The sequence below is a fragment of the Oncorhynchus clarkii genome, chromosome 5 (genome assembly GCF_045791955.1).
Source record: "Oncorhynchus clarkii lewisi isolate Uvic-CL-2024 chromosome 5, UVic_Ocla_1.0, whole genome shotgun sequence".
In the NCBI taxonomy this organism is placed as follows: Eukaryota; Metazoa; Chordata; class Actinopteri; order Salmoniformes; family Salmonidae; genus Oncorhynchus; species Oncorhynchus clarkii.
The window spans coordinates 75,023,130-75,048,131 of NC_092151.1; the positions used below are offsets into that span (position 1 = coordinate 75,023,130).

Consider the following 25,002-nt stretch of genomic DNA (forward strand, 5'->3'; position numbering starts at 1 on the left):
TTTCATTTTTACCTCATGAAGAATAAATGGGCAGACAGAATTTATTTTCCATATATTTCCTTTTACTCAGAAAATTCCACCGGTGTTTTAGCTCAATTACTTAGTAAGGGGAAATGTTTAATTGATTGCAGGGTTGATTTGAGGTGAGAGGATGTAAAGATATTGTCTGTTCTCTGTCTCACCTCTCTAATGGGGCGAGCTCACCAGGAGTAGGTGGGCAGGGTGGACTGATGATTTTTGGAGAAATAATTATATAATTCTGGATGGAGTCAAATGACCAAAGAGACAACCAGAACCTTAATCTTTCATCTCTTCACAGCAGCCATTTTCTAGCTGTTTTGAAAACAATTATTCTCCAATATCAGACACCCCTGCATCCAAAGGACACTAACATTTAGTTATGCATTAGACAAACACCTCAGCATCAAGCCTGTTTCATCCACATTACTCTCTTTCGAGTTTAGCTTCTAATATGAGCAGGATTTGATAAGAGGAAAATGGAGGTGACAGCCGTTGACCTTCATAGGTGTGTGACCTCTCCTTCATCTGCTCCGCTGGACAGCCATACCATGAGATACAGGCCATGTTAGTAAATGAGATCTGGCACCTTATAGACCTGACATGAATACTGCAGTTATGGATCTGTGACCCAGTGCACTGGATGGCCATCACTCCTGGTCATAGAGGGCAGCTGGGGTGTCTACTGGTCTGCTCCAATTCAACCTGTTGCAGATAATGGAAAATAAAGTACTGTGTGGGTTGTTAAGCCACAACCCTAAAGGAACCAGTTTTACAATAATCTCAACTTTGTTCACTCATATCTTCATTTTTGGTGTGTGTGTCCGTGTGTGTGCACATTCCCTGTACAACAATACATTGATTCAATTGTTCCTGTTACAAAGTCTACTTAATTAGGATGGAGAAGCTTGGTCACCATCCATAAACTAACCGCATAAATTAATGAAATAGAGGTTCATGATTATTTGATCAAACTCTGCTATCATGTTTAATTTCAGTCACTCAGTTCCTAAGTGGTTTTAATTGCTTCGAAAAATGTGTCCGACAATGAGATGTAACAACAGCTGTTACTCGGCTATAAGTAAGTTTGACAAATATTCTCCACAGTTGTTAATCCATGTTTTAATAACAAGTTATCTACAAATCTGACTGATACCACTGTATTCTGGTCGTTATGGGAAGTGCACTGTCACTGAAGCAAAATAACATATAAAAGAGTTACAAACAAACAGACTATACCATGTATCTTAAAAGGTCCCTCCAGTTGGCTTCAGTATACACTGTATAAATGAGCAGGGTTGTATTTAAACAAGATGGTGAAGTGGATGTGGAGAGAGTTACATATCTGATTTTCTAGATCTGTTTTTGTTTATGGTGTCAGAGTTTTTGTGTGTCTTCTGTGGACAAAAAAGCACCAGCTTCCAGCATCTCTCAACCATTTACAAGTCATTGAGTCACAACCCAACTGAAAGCCAAAAGACACAATTTACATGTCCTTATTGTGTCTCTGTAACAGTTAAGTACATACATTTAAGGTCTTGTAATCCAGAGAATCAACAAACCATTGAAAGTCAAACTACTGTAGCAGTATACCATTTAGCCGTCCAATAGTTCCCCTTGTAGCCATTGAGCTTTAACGTCTCCCAGTCATTCCATAGTAGCTGTTAACTACACAGCTTGGTGGTCTCGTAATCCAGAGAGTTTGGCAGGCGGTTGCTGAAGGCCTGCAGGGAGGCGTGTATGCGGACCACCTCACTGGCTGTCAGTTTGAGCCGGTGTCTTAGCAGACATGCGAACAGGTCTAGTCTCTGCTGACCTGGGGGGGACAGTCTGTTGACCCGGTCCCTGATCTCCAGCAGCTGCAGCAGAGCCGTGTCCTGGGACCCCTGGGTGTATGGGTAGTCCAGCTGCAGGATCAGGTCATGGATTGCTTCCGGGTCAAAGTGCATGCTGTAGCCAAATACTTGGATGCTGTTGATCTTCATGTAGCCCAGGTTCCGTGAAGGGTCAACCATTTCTAATGGCTCATAGTAGAGGCTGTCGTTCATAGCCCCCGCCGGACCTCCAGCGCCCTGCATCTTTATCCGGCTCCGCAGGTAGATGTGGATAGTCTCAAAGAAGGTCTTCCACTTGTTGCCCAGTGTCAGGGTCCAGTTGAAGCACTCCAGGGGTAGATCCAGTTTGGTGGCCGTCCAGTCTGGGAAGCTGTTCTCACTGACTGGAATGTACCAGCTCTCAGAGTGGCTGCCTCCGAAGGGGTTGATGTAGAGGGTGAGGACGGGCTCCAGTGTGCTGTTCTTGGTCAGGCAGATCTGGAGAGACACGCCCAGCAGCATGTGGACCAGGTTGGACTTGTACTTGTTGCTTTTCAGCGTCAGCAGCATCCTCTTCCTCCAGGATGGGTCAAACCAGCTGTTCAGACGCATGTCATTGCTGATGAAGATGGCGTGGACCTGGAAGGACACATACAGTTGTTTAAGTTGTTAAGACAATAGTCCATCTACTTTTTCAAGATCCTACTCAACTTTATTACATTTAAAATATCTCTACAACTTATCCACAAAATCGTTCACAAAATCAAATAGCCATGTATTTACCTCCAGCCTACGGTCGGCCCTCTGCAGGAGGTATCTCAGCTCCAGGTCCTGTAGGTCTGTCTCAAAGCCCAGGTAGTTCTCTGTTGAGTCAGCCACCATGGGTCTGCAGGCCCCCTGGGTTAGGGCGTAGCCAGGGTTGCAGCTCCCACATCGTGTGTGGTTGTCTGGGGCACAGGCTGCGCAGGCGGGACCCTCTCCGATGGCACATGGTGGGGGCAGCTGGCAAGGGCTGTGCTCGTAGCTGCAGGTACAGCTGTGGAGCTCCTCAGAGAAGGAACCCAGCTGGTTGTTCTCAGAACAGTAGAGGAGAGACTGGAAGTGTATCAGCCAGTAGGATTGGGGCCTGGGATGTAGACAGAGAGACAGACAACATAAAACAAAACATTTGGGAATTAAAATGGATGTGAATTTAATTGGTTTATTTAGAAACTTTTTTGCACAATTATACACTACATGACCAAAAGTATGTGAACACCAGTTCGTCAAACATCTCATTCCAAAATCATGGGCATTAATATGAAGTTGGTCCCCCATTTGCTGCTATAACAGCCTCCACTCTTCTGGGAACAGTTTCTACTAGATGTTGGAACACAGCTGTGGGGACTTGCTTCCGTTCAGCCACAAGAGCATTAGTGATGTCGGGCACTGATGTTGGGTGATTATGCCTGGCTCGCAGCGGGCTTTCCAATTCATCCCAAAGGTGTTCAATGGAGTTGAAGTCAGGGCTCTGTGCAGGCCAGTCAAGTTCTTCCACACCAATCTCGACAAACCATTTCTGCATGGACCTCGCTTTGTGCACGGGGGCATTGTCATGTTGAAACAGGAAAGGGCCTTCCCCAAATTGCCACAAAGTTGAAAGACAGAATCGTCTAGAATGTCATTGTGTGCAGTAGAGTTACGATTTCCATTCACTGGAACTAAGGGGCCTAGCACAAACTATGGAAAAACAGCTTCAGACCATTATTCCTCCTCCAACCAACTTTACAGTTGGCACTATGCATTGGGCTAGGTAGCGTTCTACTGGCTTCCGCCAAAAACAGTCTGAATGCCACATGGTGAAGCGTGATTCATCACTCGAATTTCCACTGCTCTAGAGTCCAATGGTGACGAGCTTTACACCACACAAGCCGACACTTTGCATTGCGCATGGTGATAGGCTTGTGTGTGGCTGCTCGTCCATGGAAACCCATTTCATGAAGCTCCGGACGAACAGCCTTGAAATATTAATATAGCCTAAATAATTATTCCTGGATTGATTTAGAGTTAGTATGTTGTTTAATAGCCTGTTGAAATGTTGAACTTCAATTGATTGTGACAGAATCACACATTACTTCCCAATCAAAGTACTTTTTTGTCTCCTCGGCTACAGAAGTTTGTAGCGCAGCCTCTGAATGGCATACAGACAAACCAAAGATATCCCATATGCATCAGAGTCTCATCTTTCCCGTGCATTTTACAGCTTGTGTCTAGCATTACGGACTAAAGCGTTGTTATAGATCTTAACAAAAGCCACAATACCATCACATACCCTCACCCACCCCCCCAATTCGAGCCCGGGTTTAAACTTACCACATTAAGCCCTTCCCTCACTGACACTGAGATATTTAACGGGTTCATGGTGACTGAAGGAAATGGTTGACACAATCTATGGATAAATGGTTCATTTGAGCAGTCCTAATTAATTTAAACAGTCTTCATTTTAATTTGACTTTAGGCTACTAACAACAAGAGGTCTTTCTGTTGGAGCCTATTTCTTCCTATTCAAGGAATAAGAGGTAGGCCTACCTGTTTGACAGACACAATTATTGCCTACTATCCATAGATTGTGTCAGCCATTTCCTTCTCTCACCATGAACCCGTTAAATATCTCAGTGTCAGTGAGGGAAGGGCTTAATGTGGTAAGTTTAAACCCGGGCTCGAATTGGGGGGGTGGGTGAGGGTATGTGTTGGTATTGTGGCTTTTGTTAAGATCTATAACAACGCTTTAGTCCGTAATGCAAGGAATAAGAGGTAGGCCTAGCTGTTTGACAGACACAATTATTGCCTACTATCCATAGATTGTGTCAGCCATTTCCTTCATATATATGTATATATTTTTTAAATCAATTATATCAGTAGCAAGCTTACCTCCGGTACTCCTCAGTAGGCCTTGTCCGCGTATACATATAAGAGCACATGCTATGTATATATTTACCCATTGAAGCCATGCAATTACTTAGAACAATATCGACTGCAAACAGGTTCAAGTTAACATTTGAGCAAAGATGGGATTAGTCTACATTTTGTTATTTCGTTTCTATAATTTGTGTAACAAACTCTATTACATAAAATACCATAAATACACATCTTGAAGAAACCACATATTTAGCCATGGAGGACATTCTGATTGGCCAGTGAGGGGCAAAGCCTTGACACACCCACAACTGGTTTATTCATCAAAAGTCAGTTTGTGCCACTGCCAGCACCGCTCTGATACTTTTTGGTTTTGAAAATAGCTCAAATATTTCTGACACCCCGACGAACCTACAGCACTACCGCCAGCACTTAGATTTACCATTGCGTTAGGTTTGTTAACCGATTACAAATTACATGACCATCCCCTGGACCAAATAAAAAAAATACTAAACCCTCACCTGAATGACAGCACCCCATTATCTTCCGGGAAACAATTGTGTACATTTCGAACACTTCCTAAGATCGAATCTTACTACGCCGGCTCTGACACTCAACAGCATGTCAGGACATGTAAACTATCACAGTTAACAAAGGGAAAACAAGCCGTGAGCTGACCAGCTGCGCGAGTCTACCAGACAAGATAAATGCCTTCTATGCTCGCATCGATGCAAGCAACATTGAAACGTGCATGACAGCACCAGCTGTTCCGGATGACTGTGTGATCACGCACTCCGTAGCTGATGCAAGACCTTTAAACAGGTTAACAGGGCCAGACGGATTACCAAGACGCACACGCCGAGCATGTGCTGACCAGCTGGCAAGTTTCTTTACTGAAATGTTCAACCAATCCCTGAACCAGTCCGTAAAACCAACTTGTTTCAAGCAGACCACCATAGTCATCATGCCCAAGAACGTCAAGGTAACCTGCCTAAATGACTATCATTTAGCCATGAAATGCTTTGAAAGGCTGGTTATGGCTCACATCAACACCATCATCCCAGACACTCTTGCTCCACTCCAATTCGCATACCGCCCCAACACATCCACAGATGATGAAATCTCTATTGTACTCCACACTGCCCTTACAAACCTGTACAAAGGGAATCAATATGTAAGAATGCTGTTTATTGACAACAGCTTGGCATTTAACACAATAGTCCCCTCCAAGCTCATCAACAAGCTCAGGACCATGGGACTGAACACTTCCCTCTGCAACTGGATCCTGAACTACCTGACGGGCCGCCCGAGGCGGTGAGGGTAGGCAACAACACATCAGCCACGCTGACCATCAACACGGTGTGTGCTTAGTCCTCTCCTGTATTCCAAGTTCACCAACGTCTGCGAGGCCGCGCATGACTCCAACACCTTCATCAACTTTGCTGATGACGCAACGGTGGTAGGAACTGACACAACGACGATGAGGCAGCCTATAGAGATGAGGTCAGAGACCTGGCAGTGTGGTGTCAGGACAACAACCTTTTACTCAACGTCAGAAAAACAAAGGAGCTGATTGTGGCCTACATAAAACGTAGGGGGGAGCAGTGAAGCGGGTCAAGAGTTTCAAGTTCCTCTGTGTCCACATCACTAAGTAATTAACATGGTCCACACACAGACACTCAGTTGTGAAGAGGGAACGACAGCATCTCTTCCCACTCAGGAGGCTGAAAAGATTTGGCATGGAACCTCAGATCCTCAAAAAGTTCTACAGCTGCACCATTGAGAGCATCTTGAACGGCTGCATTACAGCTTGGTATGACAACTACAAGGCTCTCGACAGCAAGGCGCAACAGAGGGTGATGGATACGGCCCAGTACATCACTGTGGTCATAATCTCTGCCATTCAGGACCTCTATCCAGAGAGTGTCAGAGGAAGGCCTAAAAAATAGTCAAAGACTGTACTCTCGGCTACTGGATGGCAAGTGCACCAAGTGCAGTGCATCAAGTCTGGAACCAACAGGACCATGAACAGCTTCTACCCCCAAGCCATAAGACTGCTAAACAAGGCTGCTAAATAGCTAATCAAATGGCTACCCGGGTAATTTTTACAAATTATCTTGCACGGACTCTCTGCACACACACTGGACTCTACTCATACACTCACACATACTTACATTTACACCCCAACACAATACAAACATTCACACACACACACACACACACACACTTTCACCCTGCTGCTACAGCTCAGCATGTTATCTATCCTGTTGCCTAGTCACTTTATCCCTACCTACAGCTGAAGTCGGAAGTTTACATACACTTAGGTTGGAGTTATTAAAACTTGTTTTTCAACCACTCCACAACTTTCTTGTTAACAAACTATAGTTTTGGCAAGTCGGTTAGAACATCTACTTTGTGCATTACACAAGTAATTTTTCCAACAATTGTTTACAGACAGATTATTTCACTGATCATTCACTGTATCACATTTCCATTGGGTCAGAAGTCTACATACACTAAGTTGACTGTGCCTTTAAACAGCATGAAACTTTTCAGAAAATTATGTCCTGATGATGTCCTGATGTTCTGATAGGCTAATTGACATCATTTGAGTCAATTGGAGGTGTACCCGTGGATGTCTTTTCAAGGCCTACCTTCAAACTCAGTGCCTCCTTGCTTAACATTATGGGAAATCAATAGAAATGTCTCCTAGAGATGAATGTACTTTAGTGCGAAAAGTGCAAATCAATCCCAGAACAACAGCAAAGAAGCTTCTGAAGATGCTGGAGGAAACAGGTACAAAAGTATCTATATCCACAGTAAAACGAGTGCTATACCGATACAACCTGAAAGGCCGCTCAGTAAGTAAGAAGCCACTGCTCCAAAACCGCCATAAAAAAGCCAGACTACGGTTTCAACTATACATAGGGACAAAGATCGTACTTGTTGGAGAAATAAAACTGTTTGGCTATAATGACCATCGTCATGTTTGGAGGGAAAAGGCGGAGGCTTGCAAGCCGAAGAACACCATCCCAACCACGAAGCATGGGGGTGGTAGCATCATGTTGTGGGGGTGCTTTGCTACAGGAGGGACTGGTGCACTTCACAAAATATATGGCATCATGAGGAAGGAAAAATAACTGGATATATTGAAGCAACATCTCAAGACATCAGTCGGGAAGTTAAAGCTTGGTCGCAAATGGGTCTTCCAAATGGACAATGACCCCAAGCATACTTCCAAAATTGTGGCAAAAAGGCTCAAGGACAACAAAGTTAAGGTGTTGGAGTGGCCATCACAAAGCCCTAACCTCAATCCCATAGAACATTTGTGGGCAGAACTGAAAAAGCGTGTGCGAGCAAGGAGGCCGTCAAACCTGAATCAGTTACACCAGCTCTGTCAGGAGGAATGGGACAAAATTCACCCAACTTATTGTGGGAAGCTTGTGGAAGGCTACCTGAAAAGTTTGACCCAAGTTAAACAATTTAAATGCAATGCTACCAAATACTAATTGAGTGTATGTAAATTTCTGACCCACTGGGAATGTGATGAAAGAAATAAAAGCTGAAATAAATCATTCTCTCAACTATTATTCTGACATTTCACATTCTTAAAATAAAGTTGTGATCCTAACTGACCTAAGACATGGAATTTTACTTGGATTAAATGTCAGGAATTGTGAATACCTGAGTTTAAATGTATTTGGCTAAGGTGTATGTAAAATTCCGACTTCAACTGTCTATACAATAAGCTACCTCAATTACCTCGTACCCCTGCATATTGACTCGACACTGATAGTCCCTGTATCCAGTGCATTCTGAATGAACAGACCCCTTGATCTTTTGGATTCATTTTTTTCCCTCCTCATCAATTTACACATAATACCCCATAATGACAAAGCAGGTTTTTAGAAATGTTTGCAAATTCATAAAAAGAGAAACTGAAATATGACATTTATATAAGTATTCAGAGCCTTTACTCAGTACTTTGTTGAAGCACCTTTGGCAGCAATTACAGCCTTGAGTCTTCTTGGGTAAGACGCTACAAGCTTAGCACACCTGTATTTGGGGTGTTTCTCCCATTCTTCTCTGCAGATCCTCTCACGCTCTGTCAGGATGGATGGGGAGTGTCGCTGCCCGGCTATTTTCAAAACTCTCCACAGATGTTAGACCGGGTTCAAGTCCAGGCTCTGGCTGGGCCACTCAAGGACATTCAAAGACTTGTCCCAAAGCTACTCCTGCGTTATCTTGGCTGTGGGCTTAGGGTCGTTGTCCTGTTGGAAGGTGAACCGTCGCCACAGTATGAGCGCTCTGGAGCAGGTTTTCATCAAGGAACCATCTGTACTTTGTTCATATTTCCCTCGATCCTGACTAGTTTCCCAGTCCCTACTGTCGAAAAACATCCCCAAAGCATGATGCTGCTGTAGGGATGGGGCAGGGTTTCCTCCAAACTTCACGCTTGGCATTCAAGCCAAAAGGTTCAGTCTTGGTTTCTTCAGACCAGAGAATCTTGTTTCTCATGGTTTGAGAGTCCTTTAGGTGCCATCTGGCAAACTCCAAGCGGGCTGTCATGTGCCTTTGACTGAGGAGTGGTTTCTGTCTGGCCACTCTACCATAAAGGCCTGATTGCTGGAGTGCTACAGAGATGGAAGGTTGGAAGGTTCTTTAATCTCCACAGAGGAACTCTGGAGCTCTGTTAGAATGACCATCGGGTTCTTGGTCACCTCCTTGACCGGTGCTCTTCTCCTCCAATTGCTAAGTTTGGTCTTCTTCAGCTCTAGGAAGAGTGTTGGGGGTTCTGCACCATTGAAGAATGATGGAGGTCACTGTGTTCTTGGGGACCTTCAATACTGCAGAAATGTCTTGGTACCCTTCCCCATATCTTTGCCTTGACACAATCCTATCTCGGAGCTCTACAGACAATTCCTTTGACCACATGGCTTGGTTTTTATTCTAACATGCACTGTCAGCTGTGCAATCTTATATAGAGAGGTGTGTGCCTTTCCAAATCATGTCCGATCAATTTAATTTACTACAGGTGGATTACAATCAAGTTGTACAAACATCTCAAGGATGATCAATGAAACAGGTTGCACCTGTGCTCATTTTCGAGTCTCAGAGCAAAGGGTCTGAATACTTATGTAAATAAGGTTTTTCTGTTTGTTTTTTGTAATAAATTAGCAAAAATGTCTAAAAACCTGTCTTCGCTTTCTCATTATGGGGTATTGCGTGTAGATTGATGAGTTTAAACCAAAAAATCTATTTTAGAATAAGGCTGTAACATAACAAAATGTGGAAAGAGTGAAGGGGTCTAAATACTTCCCGAATGCACTGTATATCCATGTTAGTTTCTACTCTCTGTATATAGCCATGATATTTTTGTACTCCCTGTGTATAGCCATTTTATTTTGTACAACCTATATATATCTATATGTTATTTTTACTCGTCATTGTTACTTGTTATTCACTGTGTATTTATTCCTCTTGTTGCTATTTCTATTTTATATTTTTTTATTGTTTATCTTTAACTCTGCATTGTTGGAAAAGTAAGCATTTCACTCTTAGTCTGTACTTGTTGTTTATGAATCATTTGACGAATTATATTTAATTCAAGGATTTGATTTGATTTCATTGTTAGCAGTGGAACTGGCCCCAGGAAGTGAAATCAATCATACATCGTCTGTGTGAAGTGCTGCGAACGAACGGGACGTAGGGGAGCCTTTCAAGTGTTAGCCTTTCAAGTGTTCCGCTTCACACCCATGCAAACAGACAAACATTCCACTTTCTCTCTCCATCTCTCCACAGTCTACGGAGATTTCTCTTCACAAAATAAAAGTATAGTACTTCCAGTTTTCTTCAGAGCAGCAGTAATAAAGTAGATAAACATTGCTTGGCTGGCTCCCTGTTTCTCCCACTCACACAGGGAGAGGTAGAGAGGATCGCTATCAGCTTCCTGGATGGGTGATTAAAGTGTAATTGGGGCTCAGTGGAAAGAGCTGTATTGTAGGAGCAGAACGGGACTCTTACCATTCTCTGGGTAGGCGGATGTGAGGCTGCCTCTGGCACCTCTTGCTGAGGCTGAAGAGCTTGAACACCACTCTCTGGGCTCGTCTGAAGAGCACACTCATGCTGTTCTCCAGCTGTTCATAGCGCCACTGGAACACGCCATCCAACGACCAAAGGTGCTGGATAGTCGACACATTCAGGAAGAAGTTCTGCGGGAGCCTCATAAGGAAGGTCTTGAACTCATCTGTCAGAAAGAGAGTGAAAATGAAAAGAAGAGGCCACTTTTTCTAAAGGTGATTGTTTTTAAATGAACATGCCATGAATATGGCCAGGGGACATCTGTGGAGGTAGAACTTTCTTAACCCCTGGAAATTATTTAAAGTAAAGAAATGAACAGGACACAATGATTTAAAGTAAAACAATGAAACAAATCTGCTTACAAAAGGTATAACTGGGATTTTCCCTGCACAATCTGTTTGGTCCTATGCTGGAAAAGAAAGTGCATACGATCATTTCAGGCATGTCGCCACATTCCTCAAGGCTAAAGGAGAACAATGTAATTGGTTCCAGAACTGCCATGTTCTACGTTTCCGTGGTTACTTCCTGCTGGCATCCGATTCCGCTGATAGAGCAGAACGTTGACACGTCTTTGATATCCTTTACCGAAGGACACGTTTACGACCACACCTGAAAAACTCTTTATTCCTGGCACTGACCTGCACTCTCCTTTCCTCCCTGCTATTAAAACATAAACTTTGAAAGTAATTGCACAGATATTTCACACACCAAAAAATAGAAGAGAAAAAAATGCCCATCCATTCTGATTTCACCTCAGCAACCATGGCCACTGCAGAGTGACATAGAGAGGCAATAATACCCCCAGATTATACTAAGTGCCCTCATTCATAAGATGTTACTATGCCAATGTGAAACACTGGACTTGTAATAAATGTTTTTTATGTATGATTAATCTGCTCGAGACATATTGTAAACTACCTGTGCAAGGAGATGTTGATTTTGTAATCCAATCCTGTCAGGTTGTGATTTGCTGTACACAGATCGTGTGCCAAGTCCCCCAGGTTTCACTGTGAGTCATTATGGTTTACACTGTTTCAACTGTATATATAAATATGTCTTGGGTACACAGGAACGGTCCTCCACCTTTAAGGGTGTGACATGATAAAACACTTTTATTCGGCTCACATAGTCCCCTACAGAAACTTTTCAAAGATTGTCCACATTAATTTATAAATTATCAACTGCATGCACAACGAGTAAGTTTACAGCTAAGCTAGCTGAAGACACCTGTAGATATTGCATGTCAACTGAGTGGCACTGGACACTTCATATATCAAAGTAAACGTGTAACAGTTTGAGCATCTTAATATATAATAGGATCTAAAAACAATTTTGTATTCATTTTTTATTTAAACTTTTCTTTGACAGGGAGTGAGGCTGAGACGAGCAGTCTCTTTCACAGATCAGCCCTATATACAGTATCAGTCAAAAGTTTGAACACACCTACTCATTCCAGTTTTTTTGAAGTTTCTTTTACTATATTCTACATTGTAGAATAGTTGTGAAGACATTACAACTATGAAATAACACATGGAATCATGTAGTAACCAAAAAAGGGTTAAACAAATCAAAATATATAGTTTATATTTGAGGTTCTTCAAAGTATTTGGATTTGTGATTATTATGGATCCTCATCAGCAGTGCAAAGGCAGCAGCTACTCTTTCTGGGGTCCAGCAAAATTAAGGCAGTTTATACAATTAAAAAAAAAACATTACAATACAGTCACAGACTGTGTGCCCTCAGGCCCCGACTACCACATACTGTATATACAGTACAAAATCCATGTGTACGTGTGTGTATAGTGCATATGCTATTGTGTGTGTGTGTGTATGCATGTGTCTGTGCCTATGTTTGTGTTGCTTCACAGTCCCCGCTGTTCCATAAGGTGTTTTTTTAATCTGTTGTTTTAATCTAATTTTACTGCTTGCATGAGTTACTTGATGTGAAATAGAGTTCCATGTAGTCATGGCGTGGTTTGGTACTGTTCACCTTCCATAGTCTGTTCTGGACTTGGGGACTGTGAGGAGGCCACTTGTGGCATGTCTTGTGGGGTATGCATGGGTGTCTGAGCTGTGCACCAGTGGTTCAAACAGACAGCTCGGTGCATTCAACATGTCAATACCTCTCATAAATACAAGCAGTGATGAAATCAATCTCTCCTCCACTTTGAGCCAGGAGAGATTGACATGCATATTATTAATATTATCTCGCTGTGTATATCCAAGGGCCAGCCGTGTTGCCCTGTTCTGAACCAATTGCAAAGTCCTTTTTTGTGGCACCTGACCACACAACTGAACAGTAGTCGAGGTGCGACAAAACTAGGGCCTGTAGGACCTGCCTTGTTGACATTGCTGTCAAGAAGGTAGAGCAGCGCCTTATCATGGACATACTTCTCCCCATCTTAGCTACTGTTGTATCAATATGTTTTGACGATGACAGTTACAGATACAGTGCTTTTAGTTTTAGAAATATTTAGGACTAACTTATTCCTTTCCACCCACTCTGAAACTAACTGAAACTCTTTGATAAGGGTTGCAGTCATTTTAGTCACTGTAGTAGCTGACATGTACTGTGTTGAGCCATCCTCAAAGTAGCCACCCTTTGCCTTGATGAGAGCTTTGCACACTCTTGGCATTCTCTCAACCAGCTTCACATGGAATGCTTTTCCAATAGTTTTGAAGTCGTTCCCACATACGCTGAGCACTTGTTGGCTGCTTTTCCTTCACTCTGCTGTCCAACTCATCCCAAACCATCTCAATTCGGTTGAGGTCGGGTGATTGCGGAGGCCAGGTCAACTGATGCAGCACTCCATCACTCTAATTATTGGTCAAACAGCCCTTACACAGCCTGGAGGTGTGTTGGGTCATTGTCCTGTTGAAAAACAAATGACATTCCCACTAAGCGCAAACCAGATGGGATGACGTATCACTGCAGAATGCTGTGGTAGCAATACTGGATAAGAGTGCCTTGAATTCTAAATAAATCACAGAGAGTGTCCCTAACAAAGCAACCCCACACCATCACACCCCCTCTTCCATGCTTCACGGTGGGAACCACACATGCAGAGATAATCCATTCACCTACTCTGCATCTGGCAAAGTCACGGCAGTTGGAACCAAAAAACTTAAATTTGTACTCATCAGACCAAAGGACAGATTTCCACTGGTCTAATGTCCATTGCTCATGTTTCTTGGCCCAAGCAAGTCTCTTCTTATTATTGGTGTCTTCACGATTATTCTACAATGTAGAAAATAGTACAAATTAAGAAAAACCCTTGAATGAGTAGGTGTGTTCAAATTTTTGATTGGTACTGTACATATTAATACACATCAATATACACTATACACATACATTTTCACAACAATACACAAAAAGCAAAACGACTTATTTGAGAGAGTCTTCCACAAGTAAGGTGCCAAAAAAAAAAAAAAAAAAAACAGACCAAAGGGATCTCTAGAGTTTCTAAGCGGTGTCAGAGGAAGGTCCAAAAAATGGTTGAAGACTCCAGTCACCGAAGTCATAGACTGTTCTCTCTGCTACCGCACAACATAGTCACTTTACCCCTACCTACATGTACAAATTACCTTGACTAACCTATAACCACTTACATTGACTCAGTGTTGTCTTTTATTTGTATTTATTTTTTACTCTTGTTTATTCAGTAAATATTTTCTTAACTCTATTTTCATAAAACTGCATTGTTGGTTAAGGGCTTGTAAGTTAGCATTTCAAGGAAAGGTCTACACCTGTTGTATTATTGCACATGTGACAAATAACATTTTCCAGAAACCGTGGATTGATGGTAGCATTCGCACGGGACTGAAAGCGTGAACCACTGCTTTTAACCAGGGCAAAGTGACCGGAAACATGACCGAATACAAACAGTGTAGCTATTCCCTCCGCAAGGCAATCAAACAAGCTAAGCGTCATTATAGAGACAAAGTAGAGTCGCAATTCAATGGCTCAGACACAAGAGGTATGTGGCAGGGTCTACAGTCAATCACGGATTACAAAAAGAAAACCAACCCCGTCGCAGACCAGGATGTTTTGCTCCCAGACAGACTAAACAACTTCTTTGCTCGCTTTGAGGACAATACAATGCCACTGACACAGCCCGCTATCAAAACCTGCGGACTCTCCTTCACTGCAGCCGACGTGAGTAAAACATTTAAATGTGTTAACCCTCGCAAGGCTGCAGGCCCAGACGGCATCCCCAGCCGCGTCCTCAGAGCATGCGCAGACCAGCTGGCTGGTGTGTTTATGGACATATTCAATCAATCGTTATCCCAGTCTGCTGTTCCCACATGCTTCAAGAGGGCAACCATTGTTCCTGTTCCCAAGAAAGCTAAGGTAACTGAGCTAAATGACTACCGCCCCGTAGCACTCACATCCATCATCATGAAGTGCTTTGAGAGACTAGTCAATGACCATATCACCTTCACCCTACCTGACACCCTAGACCCACTCCAATTTAGTTACCGCCCAAATAGGTCCACAGACCACGCAATCGCAACCACACTGCACACGGCCCTAACCCATCTGGACAAGAGGAATACCTATGTGAGAATGCTGTTCATCGACTACAGCTCAGCATTTAACACAATAGTACCCTCCAAACTCGTCATCAAGCTCGAGACCCTGGGTCTCGACCCCGCCCTGTGCAACTGGGTACTGGATTTCTTGACGGGACGCCCCCTGGTGGTGAGGGTAGGTAACAGCATCTCCACCCCGCTGATCCTCAACACTGGGGCCCCAGTTTACCCAGGACTGCGTGGCCATGCACGCCCCCAACTCAATCATCAAGTTTGCAGACAACACTTCAGTGGTAGGCTTGATTACCAACAACGACGAGACGGCCTACAAGGAGGAGGTGAGGGCCCTTGGAGTGTGGTGTCAGGAAAATAACCTCACACTCAACGTCAACAAAACAAAGGAGATGATCGTGGACTTTAGGAAACAGCAGAGGGAGCACCCCCCTATCCACATCGAGGGGACAGTAGTGGAGAGGGTAGAAAGTTCTAAGTTCCTCGGCGTACACATCGCGGACAAACTGAATTGGTCCTATCACATAGACAGCGTTGTGAAGAAGGCGCAGCAGTGCCTCTTCAAAATTCGGCTTGTCACCAAAAGCACTCACAAACTTTTACAGATGCACAATCGAGAGCATCCTGTCGAGCTGTATCACCGCCTGGTACGGCAGCTGCTCCGCCCACAATCATAGGGCTCTCCAGAGGGTAGTGAGGTCTGCACAACACATCACCGGGTGCAATCTACCTGCCCTCCAGGACACCTACACCACCCGATGTCACAGGAAGGCCATAAAGACCAAGGACAACAACCCCCCGAGCCACTGCCTGTTCACCCCGCTATCATCCAGAATGCGAGGTCAGTACAGGTGCATCAAAGCTGGGACCGAGAGACTGAAAAACAACTTCTTTCTCAAGGCCATCAGACTGTTAAACAGCCACCATTAACATTGAGTGGCTGCTGCCATACATATAAAAAATGTATCACTAGCCACTTTAAACAATGCCAATTAATATGATGTTTACATACCCTACATTACTCATCTCATATGTATATACTGTACTCTATACCACCTACTGCATCTGCCATCTTTATGTAATACATGTATCACTAGCCACTTTAACAATGCCACTTAATATAATGTTTACATACCCTACATTACTCATCTCATATGTATATACTGTACTCGATACCATCTACTGCATCTTGCCTATGCCATTCTATACAATCACTCATTCATATATCTTTATGTACATATTCCTCATCCCTTTACACTTGTGTGTACAAGGTTGCTGTTGTGAAATTGTTAGGCTAGATTACTCGTTGGTTATTACTGCATTGTCGGAACTAGAAGCTTAAGCATTTCCCTACACTCGCATTAACATCTGTTAACCATGTGTATGTGACAAATACAATTTGATTTGATTTGATTTGGTATCTTGTATGTCTGTAAGTTAACAATGTAGTAAGGTACGGCAGAAGTTTATGCAGGAATGCTTTATAAACAAGAGCGCAATGCATCGATCTACGAGACTTCAAAGAAGGCCAGCCTACTTTCTGATACAGAATGCAGTGTGTACTGGAGTGCGCCTTGATAAACTGTGTCCAATGCCTTCAATACAGTGGCAGCTGCATTCATATGGACAATATTGCCATAGTCTATAACTTGTATGAATGGCGTCTGAATTATTTATTTTCTGCTATTTAATGAAAGGCATTCCTAGAAATGAAATGTTAATTTCTTAACTATTCTGAAATATAAAGACAAAATGTAAAGTGTTTGTCCCATGTTTTACGAGCTGAAATAAAATATCTCAGAACTGTTGCCAGATAATTGAATGTTCATTACTCTACCTACACAGCCTCCAATGTCATTTTAGAGAATTTGGCTATATGTCCAACTGGCCTCACAACATCAGACCACATGTAACCACGCCAGCCCAGGACCACGCCAGCCCAGGACCACGCCAGCCCAGGACCTCCACTTCTTTACCCGCGGGATCATCTGAGACCAGCCACCTGGACAACTGATGAAACTGTGGGTTTGCATAATGAAGAATTTCTGCACAAACTGACAGAAACCGTCTCAGAGTGATCTTTGTCCTCACCAGGGTCTTGACCTGACTGCAGTGTGCAAATGCTCACGTATGATGGCCACTGGCACGCTGTATAAGTGTGCTCTTAACGAATTAGTCCCAGTTTAAACTGTACCGAACAGATGACAGACAGTGTGTATGGCAGGAACTCCCAAACTCGGTCCTTGGGACCTCAAATAGTGCACGTTTTTGTTTTTACCCTAACACTACACAGCTGATTCATATTATCAAAGACTGATGATTAGTTGATTATTTGAATCAGCTAGGGCAAAAACCAAAACATGCACCCCTTGGTGTCCCGAGGACCGAGTTTGGGAAATCCTGGTGTATGGCGTAGAGGTCGAACGATTATGATTTTTCAACGCCGATACCAATTATTGGAGGACCAAAAAAGCCGATACCGATTAATTAACAGATTTTTATATATATATTTGTAATAGTTACAATTACAACAATACTGAATTAACACTTATTTTAACTTAATATAATACATCAATAAAATCAATTTAGTCTCAAATAAATAATGAAACATGTTCAATTTGGTTTAAATAATGCAAAAACAAAGTGTTGGAGAACAAAGTAAACGTGCAATATGTGCCATGTAAAAAAGCTAACTTGCTAAGTTCCTTGCTCAGAACATATGAAAGCTGGTTGTTCCTTTTAACATGAGTCTTCAATATTTCCAGGTAAGAAGTTTTAGGTTGTAGTTATTATAGGACTATTTCTCTCTATACCATTTGTATTTCATATACCTTTGACTATTGGATGTTCTAATAGGTACTTTAGTTTTGCCAGCCTAATCTCGGGAGTTGATAGGTTTGAAGTCATAAACAGCGCAATGCTTGAAGCACAGCGAAGAGCTGCTGGAAAATGCAGGAAAGTGCTGTTTGAATGAATGCTTACGAGCCTGCTGCTGCCTACCACCGCTCAGTCAGACTGCTCTATCAAATCATAGACTTAATTATAATATAATAACACACAGAAATACGAGCCTTAGGTCATTAATATGGTCAAATCCGTAAACTATCATTTTGGGAAAAAAACGTTTATTCTTTCAGTGAAATACGGAACCGTTCCGTATTTTATCTAACTGATGGCATCCCTAAGTCTAAATATTGCTGTTACATTTCACAACCATCCATGTTATGTCATAATTATGTACAATTCTGGCAAATTAATTACGGTCTTTGTTAGGAAGAAATGGTCTTCACACAGTTCGCAATGAGGCAGGCGGCCCAAACTGCTGCATATACCCTGACTCTGCTTGCACAGAACGCAAGAGAAGTGACACAATTCCCATAGTTAAAAGAAATTCATGTTAGCAGGCAATATTAAGTAAATATGCAGGTTTAAAAATATATACTTGTGTATTGATTTTAAGAAAGGCATTGATGTTTATGGTTATGGAACACATTGGTGCAACGACAGCACTTTGTTCGCGAATGCGCTTGTTAAATCACCGGTCTGGCAAAGTAGGCTGTGATTCAATGATAAATTAACAGGCACCGCATTGATTATATGCAACGCAGGACAAGGTAGATAAACTAGTAATATCATCAACCATGTGTAGTTAACTAGTGATTATGTTAAGATTGATTGTTTTTTCTAGGAAAAGTTAAATGCTAGCTAGCACCTTGCCTTGGCTCCTTGCTGCACTCGCATAACAGGTAGTCAGCCTGCCACGCAGTCTCCTCGTGGAGTGCAATGTAATCGGCCAAAATCGGTGTCCAAAAATACAGAGAACTGATTGTTATGAAAACTTGAAATCGGCCCTAATTAATCGGCCATTCCGATTAATCGGTCGACCTCTAGTATGGCGTGTCGTGTGGGTGAGCAGTTTGCTGTTTTCAACAGAGAACCCCATGGTGGCGATAGGGTTATAGTATGGCCAGGCATAAGCTATGGACAACGAACACAATTTCATTTTATCAATGGTAATTTGAATGCACAGAGATACCGTGATGTGATCCTGAGGCCCATTGTCGTGCCATTCATCCGCCTCCATCACCTCATGTTTCAGCATGATAATGCATGGCCCCATGTTGCAAGTATCTGTATACAATTCCTAGAAGCTGAAAATGTCCCAGTTCTTCCATGACCTGCATGACCAGACATGTCACCCATTGAGCATGTTTCGGATGCTCTGGATCGACGTGTACGACAGCGTGTTCCAGTTCCCGCCAATATCCAGCAACTTCACCAGCCATTGAAGAGGAGTGGGACAACATTCCATAGGCCACAATCAACAGCCTGATCAACTCTATGCAAAGGAGACTGTGTGTGTCACGAGATGTGTCACAGTCATGTGAAATCAATAGATTAGGCCTAATTTATTCATTTCAATTGACTGATTCCTTTATATGAACTGTAACTCAGTAAAATCTTTGAAATTGTTGCATGTTGAGTTTGTTTTTTGTTCAATGTAATTCATTAAGCTTTTTGAAAGATAGCTTTTTATCAATCCTGAAACCCAGATATTTATAAGCGAGGACAGGAGGGCACCACCATGCATAAAGCATCAGATACATTTTTATGTGAATCATGTGAATCAGTGCATGAACTGTTTTCCAACATTTTGACGGATCACCAGCAGAGTCTGAGATAGAACTTAAAAAAGTAGCTTGATTTAGCTTTCTTTATTGAGGAAGTACATATATTTCTCAATTGCCTGAAACACTGCCAATCTGCTACCAAGTCGGTTTTCTAGCCTTGGCCCAAGCCTGATTTCTCATTATAATGAGATCTGAAAGTTCAATACAAAACCAAGGATTTGTTCTATCTTTATCTCTAAGGCATGTTTGTCTACTAGAGATATAAAAATAAATAAAAAAAGTTCTAGAGCCAATTTGTCCTCACCTGAATCTTCAAACTCCTTGTAGAGTGTCCCCCAGGTCTCAGTGATCCTCTGTAGACTGTCCTCCATGGCTTGGATGTCCATGTAGGGACAGTTGCATTCTGGGAACTTGGTGTCACACTTGCACCAGCAGTCATTGTCCTTACAGACGAAGCCCCCCTCCCCATTACAGGCAATGTAGCTTAGAGCAGCCTGGACAAAACTGTCCCTCAGGTAGTCTGGCAGGATAACCTGCAGGCCTGTAAAACAACACAACACAACCAAGATTTAGTACCACCATCAAAGTGTACAGTTATGGTACTGTATGAGAGGATAGCAATACGTGATTTATAGTGGGTGAATCACAAGGCAGTTCGAGTGTAGTTTTTTTTTTATTTTTTTTATTTCACCTTTATTTAACCAGGTAGGCTAGTTGAGAACAAGTTCTCATTTGCAACTGCGACCTGGCCAAGATAAGGCATAGCAGTGTGAACAGACAACACAGAGTTACACATGGAGTAAACAATTAACAAGTCAATAACACAGTAGAAAAAAGGGGAGTCTATATATACATTGTGTGCAAAAGGCATGAGAAGGTAGGCAAATAATTACAATTTTGCAGATTAACACTGGAGTGATAAATGATCAGATGGTCATGTACAGGTAGAGATATTGGTGTGCAAAAGAGCAGAAAAATAAATAAATAAAAACAGTATGGGGATGAGGTAGGTGAAAATGGGTGGGCTATTTACCAATAGACTATGTACAGCTGCAGCGATCGGTTAGCTGCTCAGATAGCAGATGTTTGAAGTTGGTGAGGGAGATAAAAGTCTCCAACTTCAGCAATTTTTGCAATTCGTTCCAGTCACAGTTGTTAGCCTTGGTACACTAACTATGTCAAATCAAATCAAATTTTATTGGTCACATACAGATGGTTAGTTGATGTCATTGTGAGTGTAGCGAAATGCTTATGCTTCTAGATCAGACAGTGCAGCAGTATCTAACAGGTAATATCTAACAATTTCACAACAAAACCTGATATCTAACATATTCCACAGCAAAACCTAATACACACAATCTAGTAAAGGGATGGGATGAGAATATATAAGTATAAAATATATGGATGAGCAGTGACAGAGTGGCTGAGATGCAATAGATAGTAAAGAATAGATAGTGAAGGATACAGTATACAGTATATATACATGAGATGAGTCATGTGAGATATGTAAACATTCTTAAAGCGGCATTATTAAAGTGACTAGTGTTCCATTTATTAAAGTGGCCAATGATATCAAGTCTGTACGTAGGCAGCAGCCTCTCTGTGCTGGTGGTGGCTGTTTAACAATCTGATGGCCTTGAGAAAGAAGATGTTTTTCAATCTCTCTGTCCCAGCTTTGATGCACCTGTTCTGACCTCGCCTTCTGGATGGAAGCGGGGTGAACAGGTAGCGGCTCGAGTGGTTATTGTCCTTGATGATCTTTTTTGCCTTCCTGTGACATCAGGTTTTGTAGGTGTCCTGGAGGGCAGGTAGTTTGCACCCGGTGATGCGTTGTGCAGACCACACCACCCTCTGGAGAGCCTTGCGGTTGTGGGCGGTGCAGTTACCGACTGGACGCTCTCAATTGTGCACCTGTAAAAGTTAGTGAGGGTTTTCGGTGACAAGCCACATTTTTTCAGCCTCCTGAGGTTGAAGAGGCGCTGTTGTGTATTTTTCACCACACTGTCTGTGTGCTTGGACCATTTCAGTTTGTTGGTGATATGTACACCGAGGAACTTAAAACTTTCCACCTCCTCCACTGCTGTCCCTTTCATGTGGATAGGGGGATGCTCCCTTTGCTGTTTCCTGAAGTCCACGATCATCTTTTTTACTTTTGCTGACATTGAGTGAGAGGTCATTTTCCTGACACCAGACTCCAAGGGCCCTCAACTCCTCCCTGTAGGCTGTCTCGTCGTCGTTGGTAATCAAGCATACCACTGTGGTGTCGTCTGCAAACTTGATGATTGAGTTGGGGGCGTGCATGGCCACACAGTCGTGGGTGAACAGGGAGTACAGGGGGGGACTGAGAATGCACCATTGTGGGGCCCCAGTGTTGAAGATCAGAGGGGTAGAGATGTTGTTTCCTACTTTCACGACCTGGGGAAGTCCAGGAAGTCCAGGACCCAGTTGCACAGGACGGGGTCTCAAGCTTAATGATGAGTTTGGAGGGTACTATGGTATTGAATGCTGATCTGTAGTCAATGAACAGCATTCTTACATAGGTTTTCCTCTTATCCAGATGGATAGGGAAGTTTGCAGTGTGATGGCGATTACATCGTCTGTGGAACTATTGGGGCGGTAAGCAAATTGAAGTGGTTCTAGGGTGATATGATCCTTGACTAGACTCTCAATGTAAGAGCAGAACAATGATAGTCCAAACTGTATTTTATTCTCTACAAGCGTTGTCATTGGATGTGTGGATCTCTTTGAAGATGCTATTGTATGGGAATGTATGATAGGGTGTGCTAAAAACCTTAAAAATATTTCACATGTTCTTATTTCTTAGTAACATTATGTGATAATGGTGTGCAGGATTTGCATAACAGGAATACGTAATCAAAGGTCTGACATTAAAATGCAATATATGTGGTATGAATCAAAAAGAAACAGACCTTGCAAGTGGACTTTGTTTTCCGGACTCTGAACCAGAACAGAGCTGACAGAATCAAGGTTGTCATAGTTACTGCATCCGAGAGGGCCTGTCCGGGTCTCTGTTACCTGGGTAACAACAAACACACAATGCTTTGAATACACATTCCTTCTAACTTCAGAGCAACGTAAGAATGACAAAAATATATTTATGCATCATGCATTTCCTTTGAATTGACATCCTGGCAATCTTACACCCACTCTTGCCCTGGATTCATGTGCATGCTTTGCCATACGATGATTGACATTAGTATACGTACATAATCTGTTCCAAATTGAAGAAAAAAAAATACTACTACTTCTACAGTACTTCTGTATGAGACACATAATGCCAAAAGAAACACTTCTAAGAGTGGCTGCTCTCTGCTGGGGAAAAGCAATGAAGTGGCGGGCATGTGTGTTCCCTGGTGAGATGAGTGTTCAACCATTGGTTCCTGCTTCCTGTGCTCTATGAGTCAGAGCTGAAGCCCTATTATATACATTACGCAGGCCCTTTAATGACCATCACCCACAGCTCTGAGTAGATAATGAAGCACGGCTAGCAGAGAGATGCAGAACATTGCAGTGGTAGAGCATATGTACAGTACGCCCTCTCCTCTGCTCTCTCTCTCCTTCCTTCCACCCACATACAACACTTAAAGGTCCAATGCAGTCATTTTATCTCAATATCAAATAATTTCTGGGTAATAATTAAGTTAGTTTGATTGTTTTCAATTAAAATGGTAAAAAATAAACAAAAATATCTTCTTAGCAAAGAGCAATTTCTCAAGCAAGAATTTTGCTAGGGCTGTCTGGAAGTGGTCTGAGTGGGGAAGGAAAAACAGAAAACTAGCTGTTATTGGCAGAGAGGTTTGTAACTTTCTTTCTTATTGGTCTATTAACACATTTACCGCTTGGTGATGTTTCCAAGGCTGCCAAACCTCCATCTCACCAAAATAGGCTGAAATTGCAAGCGCTTTTCAAACAGCTCATACTCTAAAAGGGCACTATCATCATTTTCCACGATTTCACAGTATTATTCCTACCTCATAGTGTGGAAATATAGATAAAACACAGGCAATTCATGTTTTTTACTGCACTGGGTCTTTAATTGATTACATACATTCCTTTGTTACAGGTATTCTTATGCACCCGCAGTGAAAATGGCAGCGGTGTTGTTCTTATTCCCTCGCACTCAAAAAAAAAGAGAAACATCAGAGTGGTGTTGAAGGAGAGCTTCTAACAACTCAGCCATGGCAAGTCTTTTCTGTCGTATTGACTGAGACATCTCTCCTGACCTTTCCCTGGCAAACCGTCTCTGCCAGACCTCATCATTCTTTCCATTCTCCCTCGCTTGCAACATGAAATCTCTTTCCAGTCCTCTTCTGTTGATAGAAAGCTCCTAATTGATTGCTATTTTTCTCTCTTTGTAGGAGAGGGACAGTGTCGTCAGCCCAGAGATGTGCCCAGGTCTAGCCTGTCACAGGACAGTTGGTGGGGGAGAGACGGCTAGGAAACAAGGGTCAGTCCATCAGTTACACAATCAAACACAGTCCCAAAGTGCTGACAGAGGGAAAGACTAAGAGACCTGAAGCTAATGCTGTGTAGGGTGAAACTTCTGGAGCTTATCAATCAAACCATGAACCAGCAAAATATGTGTGTCTGGGAAAATGAATAGAATGTGTAAATCAGAGAGAGGGGAGACCATCTGTGTGCAATGATTTTGCCATTATTATTAACAGCACATTGTAAATCACAAATTTCCTTGATATGGGATTATACTGCTGATAAGACTGTGAGGAAATGAGGAACAATGCAGAGTTTTGAGACACTTGAATATTGAATCTATACAGAGCATTATTTGATATGCCATATGATAGCCCATATGGCACAACGTTGACTGATGAGCACGGCATTCAATTTCCTCTATGGACAGCAGCTGCTTTTCATTGCAGATATATTCTGGTATATTACTAAATGCTTAATGGCACATTATTGGCCACCTGTATCTCTCAGATGCTGCTGCTGGAGGGATTTCACATGGAGCACAGAGAGAGACTGTGTTCTAATAG

The 25,002-nt window shown here is 42.5% G+C and overlaps 1 protein-coding gene across 1 annotated transcript in view; it reads right to left on the reverse strand.

Moving 5' to 3' along the window:
- Positions 1–979: 979 nt before the first annotated feature.
- Positions 980–25,002, reverse strand: part of LOC139410217 (BMP/retinoic acid-inducible neural-specific protein 3-like) — a 50,868-nt gene continuing 26,845 nt past the window's right edge. The window contains exons 5-9 of the mRNA XM_071155684.1: positions 22,915–23,020; positions 20,289–20,525; positions 10,752–10,974; positions 2,616–2,958; positions 980–2,471 (exon numbers count right to left, since the gene is read on the reverse strand). Of these exons, the coding sequence (XP_071011785.1) occupies positions 1,683–2,471; positions 2,616–2,958; positions 10,752–10,974; positions 20,289–20,525; positions 22,915–23,020 (1,698 nt within the window). The 3' untranslated portion in view covers positions 980–1,682. The remainder of the gene's footprint in view (positions 2,472–2,615; positions 2,959–10,751; positions 10,975–20,288; positions 20,526–22,914; positions 23,021–25,002) is intronic.